The 25,060-nt window shown below is 47.0% G+C and overlaps 1 protein-coding gene across 2 annotated transcripts in view; it reads left to right on the top strand.

Annotated features, from left to right (window-relative positions):
- Positions 1 to 4,660: 4,660 nt before the first annotated feature.
- The window catches only part of SH3KBP1 (SH3 domain containing kinase binding protein 1), a 329,446-nt gene continuing 309,046 nt past the window's right edge, over positions 4,661 to 25,060 (top strand). Inside the window, exon 1 of one of the 2 annotated variants that reach the window (XM_043459437.1) lies at positions 4,661 to 5,011. In XM_043459437.1, the coding sequence (XP_043315372.1) occupies positions 5,008 to 5,011 (4 nt within the window). In that variant the 5' untranslated portion in view covers positions 4,661 to 5,007. The remainder of the gene's footprint in view (positions 5,012 to 25,060) is intronic. The other variant, XM_043459434.1, reaches the window with a different exon arrangement.

Genomic DNA, 25,060 nt, shown 5'->3' with positions numbered 1-25,060 from the left:
TGTGTGTGTGCTCAGTTGCTGAGTCACGTCTTGACTCTTTTGCGACCCCATGGACTGTAGTCCACCAGGCTCGTCTGTCCATGGAATTTCCCAGGCAAGAATATTGGAGTGGTTGCCATTTCCTCCTCCAGGCGATCTTCCCAACTCAGGGATTGAACCTGTGCCTCTTGTGCCTCCTGCATTGGCAGGGGGGTTCTTTACCACTGAGCCATTGGGGAAGCCACTATTGTTGATTAGCTCCCATTTAAAAAAATTGCCCTGTCAGGATGATTTATTCTGATGTCAAACTCCAATTACTCTATTTAAAGTTGTATATATTTATTATAATGTATATTTCACACACATGATCTTAAATTCATGCCAAGTGCCTTTGGAACTTTTTGGGAATGTCACTTGATTCACTTTTTAATTGTGAAAATACCCTTCTTTACACAGAACCCCTTGTAATATTGGGGGAAAGGGAGCCAGGTAGAGTAAGAAGAAAATAGTGGAAACCATATTGCTTGTTAATCTCCTAGCACTGTCCTCCCAATTTGCTACTTTCTTAGACAAAGCAATGCTGTGAAAGGGATGGAAAATGTTCTTGGCAAGTTAGTCTATACAATGGGGCTCCTCTTGTGTGTTTCAGATGCAAGTTCCTCTCACTGATCAACTTTGAAGTCAGTTAAGCAGGCATTCTTTGGATCTGTTAACAAGAACACCTATTCCTGTTATAGCCTGATGGGAGAGCACATTTCATCTCCTACTTACTTCGTGTTTTCCTTTCGTGTTTTACTTTCTTTGTGTATTCCTTTACAAAGCAAGCCTTTCCTACAAACTTTGTAAAAAATGATCATAGTTTAGTTTTTGTTAAAAAATATTTATTTGGCTATGTCGTGTCTTAGTTGTGGGAGGCAGGATCTTTAGTTGCAGCATTGTGAACTCTTAGTTGTGGCATGTGGGATCTAGGTCCCTGACCAGGGATCGAACCCAGGCCCCCGGCATTGGGAGTGTGGAGTCTTAGCCAGTGAACCCCAAGGGAAGTCCCAATCATGGTTCAATTTTATTAATGATCTGCTTCTCTGAGTAGTTTTTATCTTTGTAGAGCTGATAAAACCAATTTTCTTAGATTTGTTGCAAAGAATTCAACAAAAAAGATAAATTGGGCAATGAATGGGTCAGTCTATGAGTGGTTATTAAGTGGAGTCAGCCGCATAGAGAGAGAAGTTATTTCTGTGACTTGATCTGGCCAGGTGACCTTTAACCCAGTGTGCATGAAGCAAAGGAAGGTGGGAAAAGTGTACCTCAAAAATGTGAGTGTAGGGGAAAAAAAGAAAAGAAATAACAGAAAAAGGAAAAAGAAGAAAAAATGTGAGCACAGAACTCTGACTGCTCGCTTACTGTGCTATTACAGGGTTCTTTCTTTTCTTTTTTTTTTTACAGGGTTCTTTCTTAAACCTGTACCTGCTCTTTTGAGAAATTGAGGAGTGTTGTGTACACTGTAAATGTTAACGTGGTGTTCTCAGTGGCGATTTTCTCTTTCCCTCATTTCTTTCCATTTATTAATTGGAATTCCTCAGTAAGGAAGATTTGGTCATTCTCTCTGATGTATTTACTTACTTTGTCTGTTATTTATATCCTTAGGGACTTAAAGATAAGACTTTAATTCTTTGGGTTATAATCCAATAAAATTGTTATTTATTTTGTTACTTGGATTGTTCCAGCTTTGGCCTTTAGGAGCTCTTTCAGTGCCCTTTTGACTTGCCCCATCATTTTTATTGACCACTTCCTATTTTCTGGCACCATGAGGTTTTTACATCTCTCCATAAAGCTCATCAGAAGCACAGGATAATGACTGTCTTTTGTAAAGCACTCTGCATGTAAGTTATATTTAATGTAAAGATGATATTAAAGGTTATCAAAGCAAAGTATCATTCATCACATGGAAATTACAGATGTCAAGTCCAAGAGTGTGAGCAGGACAGGCTGTGAGCACTTCATAGGCAGAGGCTCAATGCCTTCTACTGCACCCAAAATGTTACCACCACCGAGCGACACAATGGGGCCTTTTCAGTCTATGTGTGACAGTTCAGCTACTCTCCATTCCCCCAAATGCATCATCTATCCTGGTAGAAATGGGAGTTCGGTGGGACAGAGATGTGGTATTAAATCTGATTGTATTTCTCTAGTCATCTTCATGGGATGAACTGACATAATTTGAAATAGTGCACTAACTATTCTGTTAAAAAGTACTCTTGTAAGAGGGAGGCAGGATGAGAAATTACATATCTACTCTTTTTATTTATTTATTTATTTTTCATTTATTTTTATTAGTTGGAGGCTAATTACTTTACAATATTGTAGTGGACATCCTCTACATAGAAAATCAAAACATATCTACTCTTGTCAGCAGCTGGATTCAAATCTTGATTTTAACTTCCCTTATGCTAGTCAGCAAAAGTTTCTCAAAGGATAAATAAAAGGACAATAGAGACAATTCAGAAGAACCAAACAATAGGTGTGTGTGGGGGGGTGGTATGAAAGTGAAAGAATGTCCATCTTTGTAATTTAGAGCAATTCAAAATGGAAAAAGTCTATAGTGTTATGGATAGAATTGATACAACTTGATAGAACTGATAGAATTGATACAACTTAGTTTACTTAAGGCGTTAAAAAAATTAGAGCACAGCTCAGGAATTTTCAAAAACCTTGTCTCGCTATCAGTTTTCCTTCTGTGATAAAATGACAAATTTGTTCATGCAGGAAACATACCCAAATCAAGGAGTAGGGACACAGGACTCTGGTTCAAGAAGGCAAACATGTCTTGAAAGAGACCAGAACCAAAACAAGCCACAAAAGTTCAGGTCATCTGTCTTTGCCTGTGTGAACCTGGGAGAAGTAAAGACTGTCTTCTCTAAGTAGGACAGAAGTGAATAAAATTAAGCAGGACATAAGACACATTGCTGATTTTTTTCAGCCCTACAGAGTTCAGCCACCAGTTTGCTGTTTAAGGGTGGGTTTCAAGAAAATTCCCAGTAAGTGAGTTTTAGCCCGGCTTTATGAGTCTCAGTGTTTTGTTAACTCTAAGATCATATCAAAAGGTCTCATCGCCCTGATATGCCAAGGCATGCAATGAGTGAGATGCCATGGTGCCTGGAGCAGGTCTAATTGAATATTCATCTGTGCCTTCATCACTTCAGATTCTTAATTTCCATGTTCTTTAATCTCTTCCATAGGAGTCTGTCACTGATGTCACTACCATCTCAGCAGCTGTGTTGGATGGGTCTTCTCCTTGATTAGTCTCTTGTCTAGATTGCTCTGATACACAGAGAAAGTATTAGAAAGATGAAGCTACTGATCTCTTGTTGGTAAGATCCTGACTTTGAAGGGTTTTTTGGCTTGCTTTAAGCTAATGAAATAGTTATAAGTACATCTTTCTGTAGAAATCCCAGGATGTAACCAATTTACAAGAGTTGCCCAACATTATAGGTGAGGCATGAAGACAGCTCTATATGTGGTAAGGGGTCTGTTTTTGTCACTTGTGGATCCACTAACCCTCGGTCTCCTCCATTTATCAGTGGTCAATTATTTAGTTTCTTTGAATTTAATTTCTTTATTGTCTTTATTTTCTGTCTTCCTGAATGTCTCCCATCTATTTCACTATCTCTTCCTACCACCAGATGGTGGAAAGGGAAAAGGAAATATCGAGTCGGTAAATGAATGTGGTGGATGTCAGAGTATGGTGAAAGGTGTGGTAGTGAAAGGACTCCAAAAGGTGCTTGTGAGTTACCTGTGAACTAACATAAAGTCGCGGTTTTCATTTTAGTGCCCACTGCCCTGATTTGGGGATCAGATCAGTATGGTACAAATGTTGCCTGTTGGTGGAGAACTGGCTCAGTGGATTCCTGGGAACATGAGAGCCTGGGAACATTGCTGAGCAGTGAATCCCACCTGGCTCAGGCAGGGGGTGCTGGGTTAGGAGTCCCTATGAGGGTCGGTGTGTGGCGATGCAGCCCACTGGCTTCACTTCTCTTTCTGCATCTCCATCCCATCACCTCCTACAAGCCGAACTCGCGCCTGGCCTGCCGTTCCCACGCTGCACTGAAGGGAAACTGCGTTTCTCTCCCTCCGTAGGATAAACCCCTTCTCCTTCCCAACAGCCCCCTCTGTGAAGCCTTCTGGGTTGCCGCGACACCCCGGGGATTACCTGTCATCACCCTCAGCAGGTGTTCAGCCCCTCACCTGCCCACGGTCTCCCCTCCCCCAACCTGTCCTCCACCTCACGTCGCACCTTTGGGATCGGCTTTTTCCATCTCCTTTCCACGTGCCCCTCCACCTGGACGCCCCCTCCCCTCAGACTCTTCCTCCCCTCCTCTGGTCTCGAGGAGTCTCGCGGCATTTCCCGGGGCGTTAGCGGAGCCGCCAAGGGTGGGGGGCAGCCTCGCGGAGCTGGGTCCCTCCCCAGCAGGCGGTGAGGGGGGCGCCGGAGCGCGGCAGTCGCAGAGACGCCCCGGGGGCCAGCCCGGTCCCTCGAAGGCTCCGCCCCACTGGCCCCGCCCCTCCAGCCCCGCCCCCGCCCTGGCGGCCGCGCGTCCCCGGCAGGCGGAGCCGCAGGAGCGGCGGCGGCGGCGGCGGCGGCGGCGGCGGCGGTGAGGAGGAGGGGAGAGCGGGCTGCGCGGCCGCGACTGCTGGGCGCTGGGCTGGGTGGCGCTTTTTTTTTTTTTTTCGCAATTTCCACTAGCTGGGAGCAGGAAACCCGGCGCAGCCGGGCGCAGCGGGTCGCGATGCAGCAGCAGCAGGAGTCGCCCCGGGGCAGCAGCAGCAGCAGCAGCAGCAGCAGAGGCAGCAGCGGGCGGCTTTGAGCCGCCGCGGCCGCCGCTACTGAGGAAAAAGCCGACCCAGCCGCCCGACCCCCGCGCCCACATACCGGCGCCCCGAATCCCGCGCCCAGGTCCCGGCGCCTTGACCCCCGCTTCCGCCTCCGCTAACTTTCACGCTGCCTCGGCGGCCCGGCCCGGCTCGACGCCAATGGGTGAGTGGGGGGCGACCGGGTGCTCACCGCAGCCTGGGGCGGCGCGCCTGTCCCGGGACCGCGGAGCTGAGGAGGGCGCCCCAGGGCCGGGGCCCCGGCGGGTGACACCGCGGTGGGCACCCTGCCTGCCTCGCGCACTCGTGTTCACTCCCACTCGCGCCCGCGTCCCTGCCGAGCCCGCCCGGCGCCCACTGGAACCCCGCGGGGGCCTGGGTGGAGGAGCGCGGGGGCCGGCCCGGGGCGGCTGGCGCGGAGGGATGCAGGGGGTGTGGTTGGCTTTTCGGGTGGGCGGGGAGAGTTTTGTCTTGGCCATTTTCTCGCCCCCAGCGCGCCTTCCTTGCGCTGAGGGCTGGGGTACCGGGAGCTGGTGGGCTCCGGCCCTGCGCGGGGCTTGCGGTTCCCGCCTGGCCCCGCTGCCTTTGCCGGGGGCTGACGTGGTGGTGGGGGGTGGCGGGAAACGCCCCAGTACCCGGGATGGCGTGCAGTCCTAGGGTCTGAAGCGCCTTGACCCGCCTCCCTTGACGTCCCTCTTCCTCCCAGCCCTGAACCCCTCTCTGCCAGTCTGCCTCCCTCCAGTCTGGCAAGCTCTCTGCTCGGTGATGCTCAAAGGCCACTTCCCACACCCTCTAAGTCTGCAGGGTTGGGGAACTGGAAAGGGTGATTTAGTCCTTGATTTACTGGTCAAAGATCAGTTCTAAGTAGCCAACAAACTGTTAGGTCCCTTGGGTCCCATCTGGGATAGACCCCAGAGTATTGGAGCCACGTTGCCCAGACGAAATGGCACTTTACTGGGCAATGGACTTGAGATCGCCGGGGTTATTAAACGTTTGGCCCACCCAGGTAATATTCTTGCTGGTAGGCAGTCTGTTTTTCATGCCTCTGGCAGATTACTTTGAGGTGTTTCTAGGCCAAGTATAGGAAGACTATAGATTTTAATAAATCATAATGAAGTGAGACCTTTCTGGGTTCAGGTCATAGTATTTAGGTAGGTGAGTCAGACAGTGAATGGCCAGTAGTTACTGGTGAAGACAGATGCACTGGAAAAGGAGAGGTTTAACCCCGGCAGTTGCTGACAGAGTTCAAATCCCATTTGTGGTCATTTTCCAGAAATGGTTTTCCTTTTCCAGAGTGATGACGATCTGATGGCTTCTCAACTTCAGTGACACTTTTTTCTCAGTGCCCTTCTCTGATCCCTGCACCACTCCTAATTTAATTTAGTTCCTTTCTGTTACCCTTTCTCCTATAGCACTTAAAAAAATAGCACTATTACGTATTTGAGTTTAACATTCTGTCCCCTACTGTAAGCTCCATGAACATGGGGACGTTGTTGTGTTGTGCTGTTTTGTTCAGCACTGTTTTCTTTGGTGCCTGGCACAGGGGAGTCCCTAAATAAATATTTACTGAATGAATGAATGAATGAGGGGGTAGTGGAAGGCAAAACACTTAGTTTGACACTCTTGTTTTGCTTTGGCACCTAATAAGATAATTTAGTTCATTAACAAAGTATATACTTGAAACATCACCCATTACTTTCACAACAGGTTGGTTTCTCCTGAGGTAACCCAAAATGCTATTTTGATCATCTGTCCTTTTGGGTGGGTCACCTAAAGGATTGCACACACACAGAAAAAAGATGTTTGATCCAAGCGTCTTCTTTCATGGCTGGACTGTTTTCTTTATCTCAGTGAGAAGAGGACTGAGTTCTTTTTAAGAAACAGACCTGTAATTTATCATTCAAGTCTGAACTATTTTCATTATCCAGAACCTCCTAAGAAAATTAGAAAGTGCTTCTGCAGTTTATAGCCCTTTAAGGCTTAATCTTTTTTACTGTAATCATTACAAAAGGGAAAGGGGGCGCTGAAAGTGATTTTCATTTATTTCAGGTGTTAATACTTAGCAGTGCTAAGAGTAAAATGGACGCTGTCATTTAATTCATTAAAATGTTTAGAGTGAGATTTGAGATGCTGAAACTACTTTGGGGGTAAAAATCACATGCTGTTTTCTAAAGCTTTTTCAGTAGTGTATTTGTGATGAAGCAAAGGTATTTAACAATTGATGCTGTATGTCTACTGATGGAGCCACCTAACAATGTTATTTCTGAAGCAGATGTGTGTACACACAGGCATACCCCCCTTTCCAGTCCCCTGTATTGCTTTGATTTTCAGAAGATTTGTCCAGTTTATTAATTTGATACACTTCCATTCTTATCAAGTCTGATAATGATTTTTCCCATGATGTATAACACAGTAAAGCTGTGTTACATAGTTTTTGATCTGAAAAACAACTGCAGAGCATCAAATCCCAAACCCTGAATTGAAGCCAGTTAGTTGTGAAATGGCCTCTTAAAAAGTGCACTCAGAATGTGCCATCTGAGTTTGCATGAAGATGCCGTCAGTAAATGCAGGGAAAGGCTCTTGTAATTACAACTGCACAAATATTATTATGACCCAAATCTGTGAGTTGTGGAGGATCTGCAGGCCCAGTGAAGGATTTCTGTTTAAAGAATCCCAGAGTAACAACAAAGTGTGGACTGTTGTTAGCAGTGTATTGTGTTAGTTTTGGTAGACTGCTTTATGCTAAATCAACTAAAGCTGAATTGAATATAATATGTTCAATAAACAGGCTCAAGTTAGAGATGGAAGGCTCCACCTTTTATCTATAATGACCTTTACTTTATCCTCTTCTATCCCTCACAGTACCTCCTGGTTGCACAGATCTTGCTCGTTTCTTCTCTGACAGCTCTAGTTCTTACTGTGTTATTGATATTCTCTGGTCACCATTTGTATTTGTAATTGTTTTAAAGCCAGTTGCACACAGTGGTCAGTAGTCGTCTATTTATCCATCTATCCCTCCGATATTTATTGACCTCCTGCTTTGTGCCCAGCATTGTGCTAGGAACAGACACACAGCACACAGACCTGCCAGCTTGGGTTTCTCATTCTAGTGGGAGAGGTAGGCTAGATTCCAATACTTAAAACAATATGTAATTATAAGCCCTGGTAGGTTGCGGAGGGGTAAGGACAGCATCTTTGAGGAGATTGAGTTGAAATTTGAAAGTTGGATAGGAACCATCACTGTCATCCTCCCTCTCGCCCCCCAGGACCACCTGCAGTGGAACAGCCCTGCACTGTGGGCACACCAGGGGTATCACAGTGAGAGAGGTTTCCTCTGGATTAGGTGCTGTTAGGAAGCAGGAGTGAATCCTGATTGGGTGCCTTAGTAACCTTACTTAGAAGCTGGGAAAACCAGACTAAGGCTGGGATTGGTGAAGAAGCCAGAGTTGCTCTTAGAAGCCAGGACCCAGGGACATTGGGTGACTTTGGTGGTTTGGACAAGTTCCTGCTTCATCTGTGTTCTCACTTGATTACTGAGTGGTCTTGTCAACTACGTGATGAGTGGGGGCGAGGAGCAGGACTTGGTGGTGGGGAGATAAGAGCTATCTAGGTATATTTGGGGATGACTTCCTTAATATCAGCCCATCTGGGGGCTGTTGTTTAGCCTCCACAGAATGGACAACTCGCATACTCCACCTGGAATCATTCTGGAGGGATAGAGCAAACTGCTGAAGACCAAGAAGCAGCACAGCTCTTAATGGGAGAGATGGAATGCAGAAAAATACTGTGAGAGAAGGAGGATCTCTCATACAGTGGTACTCAGAATGTGGTCCCCTAGTCAGCAGCTTCAGCCTCCTGGGATCCTGTTAGAAATACCAGTTCTCTGGCCCTAATTCTATCCACTGAGTCAGGAACTTCTGAGGCGAGAGCATTAATGCATTAATGAGCCCTCCAGGGGTTTTGATGCATGGTCAAGGTCAAGTGTAGAACCTCATTGCCTTGCAGATGAGAAGGCTGAGGTCCAGAGTGCATGGGTTTGTGGGCACTCTGGTCATAAAATAAGATGCCATTATAAGTGACACAGGACCTCAGAGAAAGAGGAGAATGTGCTCCTAGTCCGGAACAAACCTCTCTGGGAGTTATGACTCAGTATTGAGAAATGAAATCATTCCCTTGCTTTTTCCAGCTTGTAAAGACAGCTGCATTCCTTGGCTTGTGGCTGCATCACTCTCACTCTGCTTCTGTCCTCATGTCTCCTCTCTTTCTCTGACCCTCCTGCCTTCATTTTATAAGTACTGTTGTATTATACTGTGCCCACCCAGATAATTGCGGATACCCTCCCCATCTCAAGATCCTTAACTTAATCACATCTGCCAAGCCCCTTTGCCATGGAAGGTAGCATACTCACAGGTTCTGGGGATTAGGATGTGGACCTCTTTGGTGGAGTATTATTCAGCCTACCACACCCTTATTCCTCTTTTGAGGCCTGCTCCAAAGGTTGTTTAACAACACTTTATCTTGTGTTAAGTCTGTTCATCTCTAGCTGGGTGTCCCCAACTGCATCACCCTGGCTCATTGCCTGGCATAGGGTAAGTGCCATATGTTAGTGAACGAATGAATAAATGAATAACCCTCTCACCCAAGTGCAGCTACTACTTGAAATTCTCTGAGGCTATTGGATGCCAGGAGTATGTGTGCAGTTCTATAAAATCCCTCAGGTGCAGGGTGCTGACAAGGTCTGTTTGCTGAGAGTCACCAGTGGCCTGCACAGCAGTGGGTGAAGGGTAATGCCACACATGTCACATGGCTTCAACAAAGAGCTACAAGTTTAAGATAGCAAGTTCTCTCTGGCAGTGGTTCTCAACCTGGGGCAATTCTGCCCCCAACCCCTGGGGGGACATTTGGCAGTGTCTGGGCGTGGCAGCTGGTGGGGTAGGCCAGCCTGCTGGCATCTGGTGGGCAGAGGCCAGAGATGCTGCTTTACCTCCTGCAGTGCACCACAGTCTCCTCCACACTTATTCGGCTCCAGGTGCTGGGGAAGCCGGCTCTGGGTGTTACACAGATGGTCAATCACTGTTTCCTTCCTTCATCCTAGCTGCTCTGGAACCTAAGATTTTCCTCTCTGGTCACAGCCTTTGTTTTATGAATGGACCAAGAAGTCGATGGAGAGCAGGACTCTTTGGCACTTCTTCACTGTTTTGTCCTTTGAGTGGAAAGTGTCTTCACACAGCTTACCCCACTTCTGTCCTTACCTGGGTTGTGAAGTTGTTGAACTTCCCTCTCCCATGTGTGGCTCCCCTGATGTTTTGCCTTCCTGGCGGGATGTTCTTAGATGCCAGGTGACAGATAATGGTCCTTCTGCTACCCACCTGTTGGTGCCTGGTTCTGGAGTGCTGGTGGGGCCCTTGGCAGCCATCAACCACACCATCAGGTGATGGAACTGAGACTCCAAGAGTCAATGTGACCCGGGCCCCCAGGTGCAGAACCCAACTCCCTTTCACTGTGAGAGAACCAGCCACCTGTATCAGTGCTCGATAAATATCAGGCTACTGATCTCCCCTCCCCCCAACCCTGCTGCCCCCTCTCCACTGTGAGGAGCTTTCTCAGCCTCTTTCCTTGAGAAGTTTTTTAAAACAGCTTTATCGAGATATTATTCACATACCATATAGGTCATCCATCTAAAGCATGCAATTCAATGTCTGTATATCATGTTATTTGTGAAATTATGGTAGAACATATATAATAGGATTTGCCATTTTAACCATTTTTAAGTGCACAGCTTAGAGGCATGAAGTGCATTCACAGCGTTGTGCAACTAGTGCTGCTGTCTATTTCGAAAACTTTTCATCACTCCTCCCTGTAAGTTTGTAACTGGAAGGTTAGGGTCCATGCCCCATCCCCTGGAGGGGTGTTCCTGGACCACTCAGCTGTTTTGGTGGAACACTTGGTAGAAGCCTGAGGATCCCAGTTAAGATTCCAAAGAAATACAGGAAAAGAGAAAGTATGGTTTTGTTGTTTTTTATAATGGTTTTCACTGATATTTTCTTGAGGGGGGTGGGGTACTTCATTTTTGCTTTGTCCCTCCAGGCAGCTCCCTTGGTTCCATCTCTTTCATCCTGTGGGAGAATTGTGACTTTCCTTCTGTATCCTGAAGTACTTGTGAGTCAGTGGCTTGGGCAACTTCCTTTGCAATTACTGGGGTCCAGTAAGAGTATTTCAGTCATGGGAGAATACACTGTGGTGCCAAACTGGTCTCTGGAATCCACACGTGGAGGCTTGATGGAATGCCATGCTTCTTTGCTTATGTTCAGCTGGCAAAGGTACACTGGCAACTGGTTGATGATGAGCGCTTGTTTTTCAACTTGATCATTGTTTTATGGATAAATACCTTACAGGCAGTCCTGTAGTTTACATTAGGGGGTACTTAAGCAAAGCAAAATGGAGCTCATGGACCTTACCTCACTGGTAAACTATGCTTATAGTTAGGCTCAGGAGGAAAAAACACTGATAACAAAAAAATCCTGGGATATTTGTCCTCCCTGAGCAGTATTCACTTGGCAAGAAAAGCTCTTTGTAAAGGCCTTCGCTTATTTCCTTACTGGGGCCGGGGAAGTGGTGGGGCCACTGCAGGAGGCTGGTCTGTGCCTAAACGCAGGGGAGAGAGAGCAAGATGAGTGCTGTTCAGTTTATGCTGCTGTTTCTTCCTCAATGTCTTGGATGAAAGACTATAAATATTTCAGTGCTGATTAATTACTCATTTTGCATAACAAATCTAAGCCCTTAAGCACCCAAGTGTAGCATATATAGACAGTTGAAAATACTGGATCTTTAAACTTCCACTTCTTAACAGTCAGTGCTCAAACATCAGCCCTTGGTTTTTGCTGGATTTTTCTGGACTCTTCTAGACTTAGAAAACTTGGGGCCCAGTTCTAGGTCTGGTCCTCTGGGGCTGCACCAGTTTTATCCATCGCACACCCACTCCCCGGCTGAAAAGTCTTTAATTAGCTTAGTGTCCTCTCTAATTATTCCAGCTAGTTCTCCTTTTTGTGCCTGGGGCTAGAAGGAGGTGCTTGAACCTTGTTTTGGATGAGCGCTGGGAAGGTCTGCTCTGGCTTTGCTTTCCCCACCCCATAGCCAGCTTCTCTGTGGATCCGCATCTTCTGTGCCAGGCCCTTCTGGATGCTGCCTTCTTCTGCTTGAGTAGTTTACATGCTCGCCCGGTTAAATCCCAATTCTGGGTTCCCATAGGGTGACTCTGAGTCCCCTGGAGTTGGTCACCCTGGAGACACACGAGTGGGTGCCATGTGCCCACATCTGTGAGGGGAGGGGGTGTCTGGTTCCAGTCCCGTGTCAGTTCTTAAGGAGGGCCTCCTTGGTGCCAGGTGGATGCTAGGTGCTGGGACCGTCCTGCCTGGGGTGTAGCCCTGCCTCTGGGATGGGGTGCCTGGGGGCCACTCTTGGGGCAGGTACTATAAATGCGGATGCGCGAAGCTGTCCCGTTGCCCACTCTTCCTGGCTGTCTTGACCAAGGGGTGTTGGGTGTAAGGTGTGGTGCTAGATCCTTCAAGGATGAGCCCCGCCCCCGCCCTGAGGGACGGCTCCTGGCCTTGCTGGGCACCCTTGTGCTTCTGAGTGAGTCACGGCTATTTTTACCTTTTGAGACCCAGGGTTGTCTAACTGAACTCGGTTTCTCCTTTTGAGTTGGCACCACTTAAAAAGTGTGGATGGGAGCAGGGGCACTTGGAGGGGTTGATGGTAGCGCACCGTGGGGGCAGGGGGCAGTTGTGACATTGTCTGGCTCTTTTAGGGAACCTGTGGGTTTTTAAATGGAGGAAGAGATGAAGACGTTGTGAAAAGCAGCCACCGCCTGGCCTGGCGAGTTAACCGCTGGAGCCAAGTGATGTCGGGGAAGGGGGCAGGGGACTGTGGCTGCTGTGTGCTCTGGCTCCCTCTCTCCACCCTCCCACCCTTTCTCTTCTCTTTTTCTCCTCTCTTGCTCTCCCCCTCACTGGGTCCCCTTCCCTTCTCTCCCCCAGCCCTCCCCACACCTTCTCTGCACCCCACTCTCCATCTCTCCCCAACTTTTCTCTTCCCTCCAGCCCTCTCCCTCCCCTCTCTCACTGCCCACCTGCCCATTCCAGATCCACCTCCTGCTCATTCCCCTTTACCTTTCAGGCCTCTTTTGTTGCCTTCTCCACCTCTCTCCTTCTCTCTTCCCCACAGCCTCCCCCAGTCTGTCTCCCCCACCTCTTCTCTCCCATCCCTGGGTCTGTCCCCATTCTCCTCCAGGTCCCTCTGTCCACACCTTCTCTCCTCCTAGGGGGACCTCCCCCTACCCCTGTTTGTGCTTCCCCTTCTTACTAACTCCCGCTTCCTTCCTCCTTCTGCCCCCTTTCTTCCCACTCTTCCACCTCCCCATCTCCCTCTGTCCCCTAACTCTCCCCCAACTTTTTCTCCCTCAAACCCTCTCTTCTTCCCCCTCCCCCAGTTTTCTCCCTTGAACACCCTCCTGCCACTCTGTGGTCTCTTCCCGCCTCGGCCCACATACTCTCCCTCAAGCCCCTTTCTCTCCTGAAATCCCCCATGTCTCACGGCCCTCCCAGTTCTTCCCATAAACCTTCCCCATATGGTACCGCCCCTGCCTCAGCGTCTTCAACTGATAGCAACACCTCCTTCGTGGATGAAGCCATGTGTATTCAGTGTCGTCTAAGGTCAAGATGGCCATACGGGGATGTGTAGAAATGGCTCCCGCTCCACCGCAGACACGGGCAGTCAGTTCCCTGCCAGTGAGGACAGTCATCTTAAAGGATAATCTCTTCTCCAACAGTGGTGCAGGGGGCACCATCCCTGACCGAGGGGAGAGGCAGATTCTGGGATGGATATGTCTTCCTCTAGTTCCAGTATTCTGTAACCCTGAAATTTTTTTTTGTTATAAATAGTAACTCTATAATAGAGTTTAGAAAATAGGAAGCAGGACAATTTAAATTGAGTGCGCATACAGTACCCCAATACAACCACTTTCATTTTATCTTTGTGTGTGTCTTTTTAGGGGCTTCCCTGGTGGCTCAGTGGTAAAGAATCCATTTGCCAATGCGGGAGATGTGAGTTTGATCCCTGGGTCTGGAAGATGCCCTGGAGAAGGAAATGGCAACCCACTCCAGTATTCTTGCTTGAGAAATCCTGTCAACAGAGGAGCCTGGTGGGCTACAGTCCATGGGGTTGCAAAGAGTCAGACACGACTTAGCTACTAAACAGCACCAACATACATATCTCTTTAGACTTTTTACTATATACTTGTAGATAATATTAATATATGTATAATATTAATATATGTAGAATATATAATTGTACATCCTGGGTTTTTTTTTTACATCATAATCATCTCCAAAGCTGGTGTTTGTAGTAGCTGAATATGTGAGTTCCTGAATCCTAGCTTATGGAACCATTTCCCTACCATTTGAGCATTTAGGTTGCTTCCATAATCTTAATTTTATAAAAAAGGATGGGATGGACACCATTTTCCTTTTTATCATTTAAGGAAACCAGGTTGTAGGCAGGGTGACATTCCACATCCATTCTTTGTTTCCATAGCCTCCACATGACTGGAATGGCCCATGCTGATGATAATGATGATACGTCCATGAGGGTCAGTTACTGTGCACTGGCAAGGTGCGTGCCATCCCTGTGTTTGCTTTCAATTTTAGTTCAAGAAACTGCTCATATGGCTTATCATCCCTTCTGTGCTAAATGTGCCATGTGTGTCTGTAAGTGGCACAGAGACAGGGAGAGAGGGAGATGTCTCTGAACGAGACTGCTGGTGGGGCTTTCCTGTTCCACAGTGTGTACCTGTTGCACTGTGCCATTTGGAGATGATGGATCCTGGTTCAGTGCCCAGGCATGAGAGAACAGCCCGTACACAGTGAAAGGTAAAACCCTCAGAGACTTGCTTCCTTCTCTACTCTTCTCTTTCTTTCCATCTTCCATCTTGCCCTCCTTCCACTTCACACCTTGACTGACTTTTTAAAGGGTTTTAGTGTCCCAGAACTGCAGGGAAAACTGTGTCCTGAAGGTGCTGGGTCATCAATGGGCCTTCTTTTTTGGCTGGGCTGTGGGGTCCAGGTCTCATGCTGACAAGGGCAGGGTCGTGACTGTAACCTGCTGTGACTTCCTAGCTTAGCTTTATGTCATTGTCATATGCTCACTTGAAAAAGTTGGACTTTTAGCTTCAAAGGACATAAGATGAGCGTGGCTAGAACCCTAGGATCAAGGCTGGATGAACCATCTTGAGGCCTGCCTCCTTGATGCATCAGTATGAGTTAATGGACAGCACTGTGTAAAGCATTTGCTCCCCAGCCACCCAAGTGCTTGTCAGATGTTGGCTCGTGGACCTGGCCAAAAAGAAGCTGAACGTTTATGATGCCCTTTCAAGGCCAAGTGTCCAGTGTCTGTGAAGGTTCTAAACTTCATGATAACATATTAGGAAGCCTTGATCACTAATGGGTACCAAATTCTTTTTCCCTTTGTTTCATTTTTAAGTTGTGAACATAACCAGGCTGCACTGCAGGACAGACAAGACAATTGATTCATTTCTGCCATTTATATTGGAATTTGATTAGGTTCTACAAGTCTTTATTTAGTGCCTGTTAGGTGTGAGAGCTGACATAACCAGAGGGACACACATATCTAAAGTTTCCCTCAATGACACATTTTGGTTAACTCTCATTTCCCTAATTATGTGGGAGATTGTGATGTGATCACTTCATGAACCACATAATGAAATAAGCAGTTAAACCGGACGGTGTTAGTTTGAACTTTTGTGTCTCCCCAAAGAAGGAAAGGTGTCCATATGAGGAACACACATCAAGTTAGAAGACAACTCTCTGAGATAACAGTTGTTAGTTGGTCTCTGAAACTCCCTCCTCGCTGGAGGCTTAGAGAAACCAAACAGAACAGGGTACCTCAGATGAGTAAGGCTGACGTTCCTTTCAGGGAAGTATTTACCAAGAATCCCTCTTTGCTTTGAACTTTAAAAAATGTTTATTAGCATTTATTTATTTGGAGTAAAATATACATGACAGAAAATTTACCATCAATTTTTTTTTATCATGGAAACATATACGGAATGTGAAATGTACCATCTTAACTATTTTTAAGTGGACAGTTCAGTGGCATAAAGAACATTTACCTTGTTGTACAAGTGTCACCACCAGCCATCCACAGAACTCTTTCTATCTTGTAAAGCAGAGAGACTCTACACCCCTTCAACAGCCACCCCCATTTCCTGCTCCCCCCAGCCCCTGGCGACCAGTGTTCTCCTTTCTGTCTTTGTTTGCTTGACTACTCCAGGGACCTCACTTAAGTGGAATGTTTGTGCTTTTGTATCTGGCTGATTTCAGCTAGCATCATGTCTTCAGGGTTCACTCATGTAGCATGTGTCAGAATTTCATTCTTTTTTAATTGCCTAAAACTTTTTAATAATGATGTGGCTTGAAAAATAGGCACTCAACTAGGTATATGCTCCTTTTGCTTTTAGTTCATTTGAAAATATAAACCTGCAGTATCAACCTGAAGCTCATTTGGAAGTATAAACTGATTCACAAATGAAGGATGAATTAACCCAATAAAGCTCAATCAACACTAATAGGAGACACAGTGACATGTTTCAGAGATGCGATTGTTGCTGGCAAGGCGGCTGGGCACACACACTTGATGTGGGATCAATCTTTTGACTTGACTTGGTCCTCTCATCTCTTCCCTCTTCAAACCAATGTGAGAATTCTTCCTTCACACAATGCTCTCTGAGGCCTTTTCACGGTGTGCTGTGCATGAGAACTGGTTCTGAAAGTTGAGAGGGTATTTGATCCACATAGACCACATGTGGGTGTGGACAGTGTCAAGCATTGGTAGAAAATAAGTCCTCATAAGCCCACCCCTCAACGTGCACTGTGGCTCCTGCCTTCTTGAGAGGGGACGAACATCAGGAGCCTTTTAAAAAATCATATTTCCCTTCTTTTTAAGAACTAGTTTGATCATTTCCATGTGTATCTCCTAAAAACATTTTGTCTGGTTTTGCTTGGTTTTAATTTTATGTAACCAGCATGCAAACCACACAGAGACTTGTGACTGGCTGTCTCTCACTTTGTACTTCATTTCTTTTCCCTGTCTGATCTTCCATTGTTTGAAAATGCCATTGTGGCTTTTTCGTTTCACTTGGTGATGGACTTTTGCATTGCTTGCAGTTTTTGCTACTGTGAATGGATGTCCTGTCACCATTCTGATCATTGTCTCCAGGTGCCCATGTGAAATACGTCCTTGAAAGGTGTATGATGAGGAGTAATTTTGCTGGGTTGCAAGTTGGTGGATTTCCAAAGTGGTTGTACCAGCATGTTCCCAACAAAGGACTGAACAAACTCATAATGAAGGAGAGAACACCATATTCATTGAAGAGAGGATGTGAGCTTTAGAAGAGAATGCCTAGTTGGTTTTCACAATGTGTGTTCCCAGAGTATAAACATTTCTGAGGCTCCCATTCTGCTCAGCATTTGGCTACCTCTGTGTCTGTCATCACATCTCCTTCTCTATCTCTTGAGCCTCCCTCTTCCATCCTTTAAAGACCCTTGTGATGATGCTGGTCTCCTCCAGATCATCCAGGATAATCCCCTCATCTCAAGATCCCCTCATCTCAAGCTTAATTACATCTGCACAGTCCCTTTTGCCAGGTTAGGTCACATACTCACAGGTTCTGGGAATTGGGGAGGGCATTATGATGTCTACCATGGAGGGAGGGAAGGGCTCCATTTCTAAAGGAGGAAGGGGGTGCTTGGAGATGATAGTCAGTCTCTACTGTATCACGTGACTGCATTTTTTTCCCCCATCTCGTGCCCATGGATAGATTTTAAAAGTACTAAAATTGTCAGAGCTGGTGACCTTGCTGAAGATGGGACTTTGCTTTCTTGCACTTTGTGGTTCTTGGGGTTTGCATGTCTAAATAGTCACAGAAGGAAACTCTCCGAGGTCTCTGTCTTCTCTCACGAGTGGTGTCCTCTGTCCATCTTCTGTCGGCCACATTCCTTTCCCAAAGGCCACTTCCCTGTTGTCATGCTTGTAGTTTCCTCAGAAAAGCTAACAGAGCCACTAGCATCACTAGGATTAAATGCATGGTGAATGTTTTTATTGGCATAGAGTAGAGGCTCAAATGAGTTACAAATATACAACAGTAAAAGGCCACACTGGCACACTGCCACAGCCTGCTTGTGTGTGAAGACCCCCTCATCATATATTTTGTGCCCACAGTAGGTGCACTGATCAAATACCTTACTGGTATCTTTTGCCCTCCACCTTGTGTGTTCATCTGTTTGTGTGTGTGTGTGTGTGTGTGTGTTGTGTGTGTGTGTGCATGAGAGAGAGAGAGCTGCACACGGAGACAGACACACATACTCAGATTCTTTGGGCATGTGCTATGAAGTGAATGTTGAATGTTTTTGTTACTACAAAATTCATATGTTGAAACCCTTAATCCCAAATGTGATGGTATTTTAGGCGGGGCTTTTGGAAGGTTATTAGATCATGGGAGTGGAACCTTCATGATGGGATTAGTGCCCTTATAAGAAGAGAGAGAGAGAGCTTGCTTCCTCTCTCTGTCCCCCACACCCCTCCCCCTTCTCCCCCCCCCCCACCCTACTCCACCATATGAGGAAACCAGGAAGAGGCTTCTTACCAGAACCTGACATGCTGGCACCATGATCTTGAACTGTAGCCCTCCAGAACCATCAGGAATACATGTTTGTTTAAGTAACCTAGTCTATGGTATTCTTCTTCTAGCACCCCAAGCTAAGACAGCATGGAGAGGAGAGACCATGAGAACTATGGTGGGATCTATTTACCAGTCCCTGAGTTTGTCTCTCTGGTGGAAAACTGCAAATATTTATATCAGTGTTAAGAGATACACAGACATTTTGGAAAATAACCCAGTTTGAATCATCTGAAATGATAAAATTTTTTCTTCTGTCAGAATGTGGAAATAACATAAATCAATACTTATCTCTCCAATGAATTCAGAGCATCTTAAAATGGAGCACTGGACTCAGTCGTGTGGACCAAAAGCAGGGGCTGAGAACACTGGGCTAATGAGTAAGAAGGTTGTGGGAAGGACACCCTTGTGAGGGTGTCCTGGAAATTCAGTGTAGAAAATAATCTCAGGATCTTTGGAGCTGAGAGAGTCGTACCAGCTGTCTCTAAGTGCCCTGAGGTGTTCTACAAATCTGGAACCGCTCATGTTTGAGAATCAGATTGAGTTTTCTCATGACATTTTAGATCCCCAGCTGATCTGAAATGCCGGGTCTTGGGGAAACCTTGGGCTGCTGTTCTTGTTTTGCTACAGTCGTGGTACATCTGTTCAGATGGGCCAGCATGGGGGTTCAGTTTGTCGTGTTCCCTACCATGCCCTGTTGCCTCCCAGACACAAGCGGGACTGACAGTCCATTGCTAGAGATCATCAGGCTTGTGTCTTTGTTCTCATGCTCTTGGGTAGCCTGTCTCCACCCCAGGAGACTACTGAGTGGGCCTTCAAACACCCCCAACCTCAAGAGTTTGAATTCTCTCCTGAAATTACAATCAGATTGTCTCTGCTTGATGGGGCAGAAGTACTCTTACAGATGAAGTTGCTAAAACTTTGCAGGTCACCAGGACTTTGAGCCTCTAGATGGAACTGTTCTTTAATGATGGACTCCAGGTCACTGTCCTTTGGATGTCCCAGTTACACCCCGCAGGATTGATATGTTGGTTTTCATCTGATAACCTTGGGCCCGTCATGTGTTTGGCCCTCGAGTGAGAAATCCCAATAGTTTCCAATATCCCAGGCTCTCCCTACTCATCTGAGATTTAATTTGAGCACCGAACGCTACCAGTGTCTGCCGCACTTCCTTTAGACCATTGTTGACCTTGGCTGCTGACACGTGTGTGTTGGTTCTTGACTGGATGTACCGTGGGAGTCGCTGTTTTAAAATCAATGGTCCTGTCAAGAGCACCAGGTGGTGGAACTTCCGTAGTAGGAAAAGATATTTAAAGGTGCAGCATGACTGGAGAGTTCTGAATCAATCCTTTTAGGGGTGAGAGATAGAGAAGTAAAACCAGGGCTAATTTGGGGAGTGCTGTGGAAAAGCAAATTTCCTCTCCTCGAGAAGGTGGGGGATTGGGGTGCAGGGGGAGGGGCAAGGGAAAGGGGTAGGGCCTTGTCTGATTTCTATGTTAGCTCAGGTCCCTGTCTAAAAGTTTTAGGAATCTTCTTTGTTTTCTCTCCTGACATCAAATGCTTCCTTCTGATAATGGGAGGGGAGTTGCTAAGTTGATAATATGTCAAATTTCTGTGCACCAATTTTGCTATGTAAGGTAGGGAAGACTTTGTGTGGTGCTAACTTAGGAGCCTGCCAGTCTCATGGCCCCATGAGACTCAGTCTGCTGACTCCCACAGCACCATCGTGGGCACTTTCCTATCACTGCCCTGCCCTTCTTGGTCTCTGCTAGGTCTTTGTCTGGCCTCTTCTGTCCGTATTATCCCAGGCGTGGTCCTGGAGAATCTTGGCTCTCAGCCTGGAGCTGATGAGTTCTTGCTTAGGAGGTAAAAGGGAAGAGCACACTGGGCTGGACTAATCCACGCATGCGCCAGTCAGGCGATCACTTCCCCGGGTTTACAGTTATGAACGGGAAGAAGCTGCCAGTTGGGCATGAGTAATTTATTTTTGAGGAGAGATCATGAGACATCTTATTTATCTTTGCTTTACTCGATCTGCTGGAAAACACAAGGACATCTGATTTGTTGTAGCTAGACATCACCCCCCCTTCCCCTTCCTCCCTCCTCCCCACCCCTGACTTGAATATGAATGCTTCTGGATGCGCAGGAGAAAGGTCACCACTTGAGGAGAGGGCACTGGGCATGTGCTGGCTCAGGAGGCCCCACCAGGGACCACAGGGACCCCATAAATCTTGCTCTGTGGACTGTCATTCCTTCAGCGCCAAGTTGAAGACCATGGCCATCTCCTCCATGCTGGTATCCGTGCAGCTGGCCGTTGTCTCAGCCAGAATGAGCAGTAAAAGAAAAATATCTGTCAAATGACTATAAACAAGGGATGATGTATGACTCTCAAGCCAGAGTCTCGTTTCCCCAAACTGGGCCGGAAATTGATCTTTAACGGCATCGCTTATTCCTGTCTCCTCCGCACATTGCATGTGACCAAGTGCCAGGGAGAGAGTCAGTGCCGCTTAAGCGTCTTCTCTGCCATTGGCCTATCATTTTGTAAGGTGTATTCATGTCTTTGAAAGCATTTCTCTTTTGAAAGACCTCAAAAAATGGATAACGATGATCTGTGATGTGGTCTCCGTAGAATCTAGCCAGCACGACAGCCCTTGGGCCCAGACCCTTTCAACTGCACACACAGTGTGCATCTTCCTGGGGTTCTAGATCAGCCATTAGTAGACACTTGTGTCACAATGAACTTGTCAAGAGAAGACCAGTGGTGGCTCCTGGTGCGGGGCGTGCTCTGTCCTTGGGGCAGCTGGCAGGCTGGCTTGCTCTACTGCTTCTCCAAGGTTCCTTGCCCTGGGTCCACCCCAGCAATTTTCTCCTTGATCTTTCTCAGTTGTGGTCTGTATTCAGGCTTGCCACACTTCCGTCCGGGGACATAATGAAGTGTGTGCAGGTGCCCTGGGCTGTGCAGAGTCGAGCTGCGATAAGGGAGCCTGCAGGCTCATTTCTGCAGGGCTCTCATCCTGCATTTTAGGGAAGTGTCACTGGTCCCCTGTGCGCCCTGAGCCACACGATGTTTTTCTTCTCTTTTCTTCTTGCTGGACTTTATTGTTAGCCTGACCCCGATCTCTGACTTTTTGCTTCTGGATGCTTTTCTTCCTCCCTAGGGAGTAATTGCTTAGAAAATGCCCTCTTGTCAAAAACATAATATCTCCAATATCATAAATTGGTGGTGAAAACTCCCCTCTCATTTGGCTTGATAGTTTCACCATGGCTAATGGAGAAGAGATGGCAGCATGATTTCCAGTCCCTGTGGAAGCCGATGGGGTCGAGTGTGAGAACACTCATTGGGGGCCCAACCCACTTTCTGCAGGCACTTTAATCTTTTAATGTGTTCATGCTTTGGAGAATTATAGGGGCCATATGCAGCTTCCCAGGTAACCAAGACTTGCTAAAAATAGAGCTTAAATGGCCTCACTTTTCTGGCATTGGAAATCATGGCTTTTTATTTTTAGGCCAGCTGTTGTTAGTCCTAACTATTTTCAAGCCTGGGGAAGAGGAATCACTGAGCAAGACCATTGGCAGTTGGATGCTGTTAGAGTTTGAGCCTGTACTCCCAGCCAGTTGGAAGGAGGATCCAAATCTATGGAAAGATGGAGACTGACTGCCATGTGGCTTCCCTTCCTTATCCCACCCTCTATTCGGGAGAATTCTGCTTGCATTTAGGGTATTTGTCGCAAGAAAAATAGGTTGAAAAGAGTGAATTCTGGCACTTGGTAAGTTTATAGCACTGGTTAAACCAGAAGCTGGCACAGATGGGAATGCACCAGTTTGGAGGCCGTTGGAAAGCCACACTGAGACTCCCACCCTGCACTGTGGCATTGGGTGGTCTCAAATGGAAATTGTCATCACCATACTTAGTTGTGAATTGATGAATTCAGTGATAGGTAAGAATAGGTTTAACTTCCATTGCTCATTTCTTAAGTAATAATCTCATTTTACTATCCCCATTCTTGCCCACCTTCAGTTACAGAAATAACTCTGAGTGGGTTTTCTTTTTAAAGATCTGTGTCAAGCGGATACCTCATAAAAATGGCACAGGCGAACTATTCCATTTAGAATGGCCCTGTGACACAAAATCATGTGTGTTTGCCATCCCTGGGCACTGGTTTCTTTGGCGGAAAGGTCTAAGAGAGTGGAGGCCAATGGCAGCCAGGGCATGGAGCCAGGCCTTCCAGAGAGGCAACTGGAAAGTGCTGTGGACTTTGCATGGACAGTTTACTTAAGTTTGATAGCTAGTTGTATTTATTTCCTATCACTGCCATAATAAATTTCCACAAAATCAGTGGCTTAAAGCAACCCAAATTTATCATCTTACTGTTCTGTAGGTCAAAAGTCTGATGTGGCTCTCACTGGACTAAAATTGGTGTGTTCCCAATTCCTTTCTGGGAATTCTAGGGAAAATTCCCTTCCCTTGCCTTTTCCAGTATCTAGAACCACTCATCTTCCTTGGCTCATGGCCCCCTTTCTCCATCTTTAAAGCCTGCAACAGTGGGTCCTATTCTCCTCATGTTGCATCACTGTCACCCTCTCTTTGCCCCCAGTTTAGACTTCTAAGGAGCCTCAGGATTATATTAAGGCCACTGGTTAATCTGGGCTACTCTCTGTATTTTAAGGTTAGCTGATTAAGAACCTTAATTCCATCTGCAACTTGAAGGTCCCTCTGCCATGTGTTCTCAGGTTCTGGGGATAACAGTGTGAGCATACCGGGGGGTAGGGTGGGCACTACTCTGCTGACCACACTGGGTACATTGTTTTTCCTGATTTCCACATCTGGTCAGGCCAAAGGGCGGTCATTTTGGTGGCAGCCTGTGTGGGAGATGGCTTCCATCTTTGCAGAGTTTGAGGAAGTTGAGAAGGAGATTTCTCTTAGCCTGGCAGGCGGTGAAGTTTCTCAGATACCTTGTTTCTTTGTAGGCCTGCCCTGGAGTCTTGATGATCCAGCTAGGACTGTCACTGAGGGCTACCCTCCCCAGGGTGCAGGGTTCAAGGGTAGCCTTGAAGGCGAGAGGGGAGTTGGGATGGCTGGGAACAGCTGAGCTGAGTGAGAAGAGAGTAATGAGGAAGCAGGGGGACGAGGACAGGAAATGACAGACGAGTTTGCCCCTTGGGAGGAAAAAAATAGAAGATGGGGTTGATTACATCTGGCCCAAAAGAAAATAAAAGCTTGGGCTTTTTTGTCATGTGTTTTGTGTTGCTTTCACTGTTGAGTCAGCTTGAAGACCTGGGTCATGTTTTGGGCATCCAGTACACTCCAGCCCTGAAACCCCCTGGGGGTTCACTGTGGACACTTGGTGGCCCAGGGGAGGGTTGTCACTGCCCAAAGGGCTCTCTCTGGAGAGCGGAGTGGCCCAGCTCGAGACCCCATCCCAGTGGTGCTCCGCCCTGGGGAGCATGTGCATGGAACTGCAGATGTGTTCTCAGCAATCCTAAGAAATGATCTTAGTTGTAAACTGACCTAGACTGGTTTGGCGTTTGAAGGCTTGTCAGATTATTTTGGGAAACAGTTTATGGGAACCTTGCGTGTTCTTTCCCACAGTCACATGACTGGGAGGTATGTTACAGGGAGAGCAAGTCTCAGACCGATTGGGGCCGCTCACATGGCCACTTGTCAGCAGGCGGGCTCACAGAAAGCCCGCCTGTCCCTTAGGCTCGAGCTCTCTGATCCGGTGGGAGACAGTCAAAGCAGATGTGGTCCCCACTGGGAGGATTCCCCCAGCACACTGGGAGGGGACAGGCCCTTCTTTCATGGGCAGCATGAACCCTGATGGAGTCCTGGCCTCCCTTCCCGCAGCGGGTGGACTGCTGGTCTTCCTCGATTCTTATGTGTGGTTCTTGCTAAGATTCACATGCCAGCACATTTTCACTCCATCCAGAAAACAAGGAGCTAGTGTTCAGATCACTTATGTTAATTGGCTAGCTCTCAGGTAGATGGACTCTGCTTAGTTTATCAAGTGCTACCCACCCGTCCCCCGCCCCACCACCATCCCTGGAGTGTTCTTTTCTCTTGTTCTTTTTTGGGTCAGATTTATTGCTGATTTGCAGCTCTAGTTTATTTTTTTATATAATTTTATTTATTTTTGACTGTGCTGGGTCTTTGTTGCTGTGTGGGCTTTTCTGTAGTTGTGGCGAGTGAGGGCTGCTCTCTAGCTGCGGAGCATGGACTTCTCATTGTGGAGGCTTCTCTTGTTGTGGAGCACAGGCATGTACGCTTCAGTAGTCGTGGCTCCTGGGCTCTAGAGCACAGGCTCAGTAGTTGTGGTACACGGGCTTAGTTGCTCTGTGGCATATGGAATCTTCCTGGACCAGGGATTGAACCCATGCCCCCTCCATTGGCAGGTGGACTTTAATTCACTGTACCACCAGCTAAGTCCTGAAGTATTCTTTTCTGATTTGGGTTTTTCACATAGGAAC

The sequence above is a fragment of the Cervus canadensis genome, chromosome X (assembly GCF_019320065.1).
Source record: "Cervus canadensis isolate Bull #8, Minnesota chromosome X, ASM1932006v1, whole genome shotgun sequence".
Classification (NCBI taxonomy): domain Eukaryota; kingdom Metazoa; phylum Chordata; class Mammalia; order Artiodactyla; family Cervidae; genus Cervus; species Cervus canadensis.
Note: the sequence above shows the minus strand (reverse complement) of the source record. Positions and strands in the feature narration are given on the sequence as shown.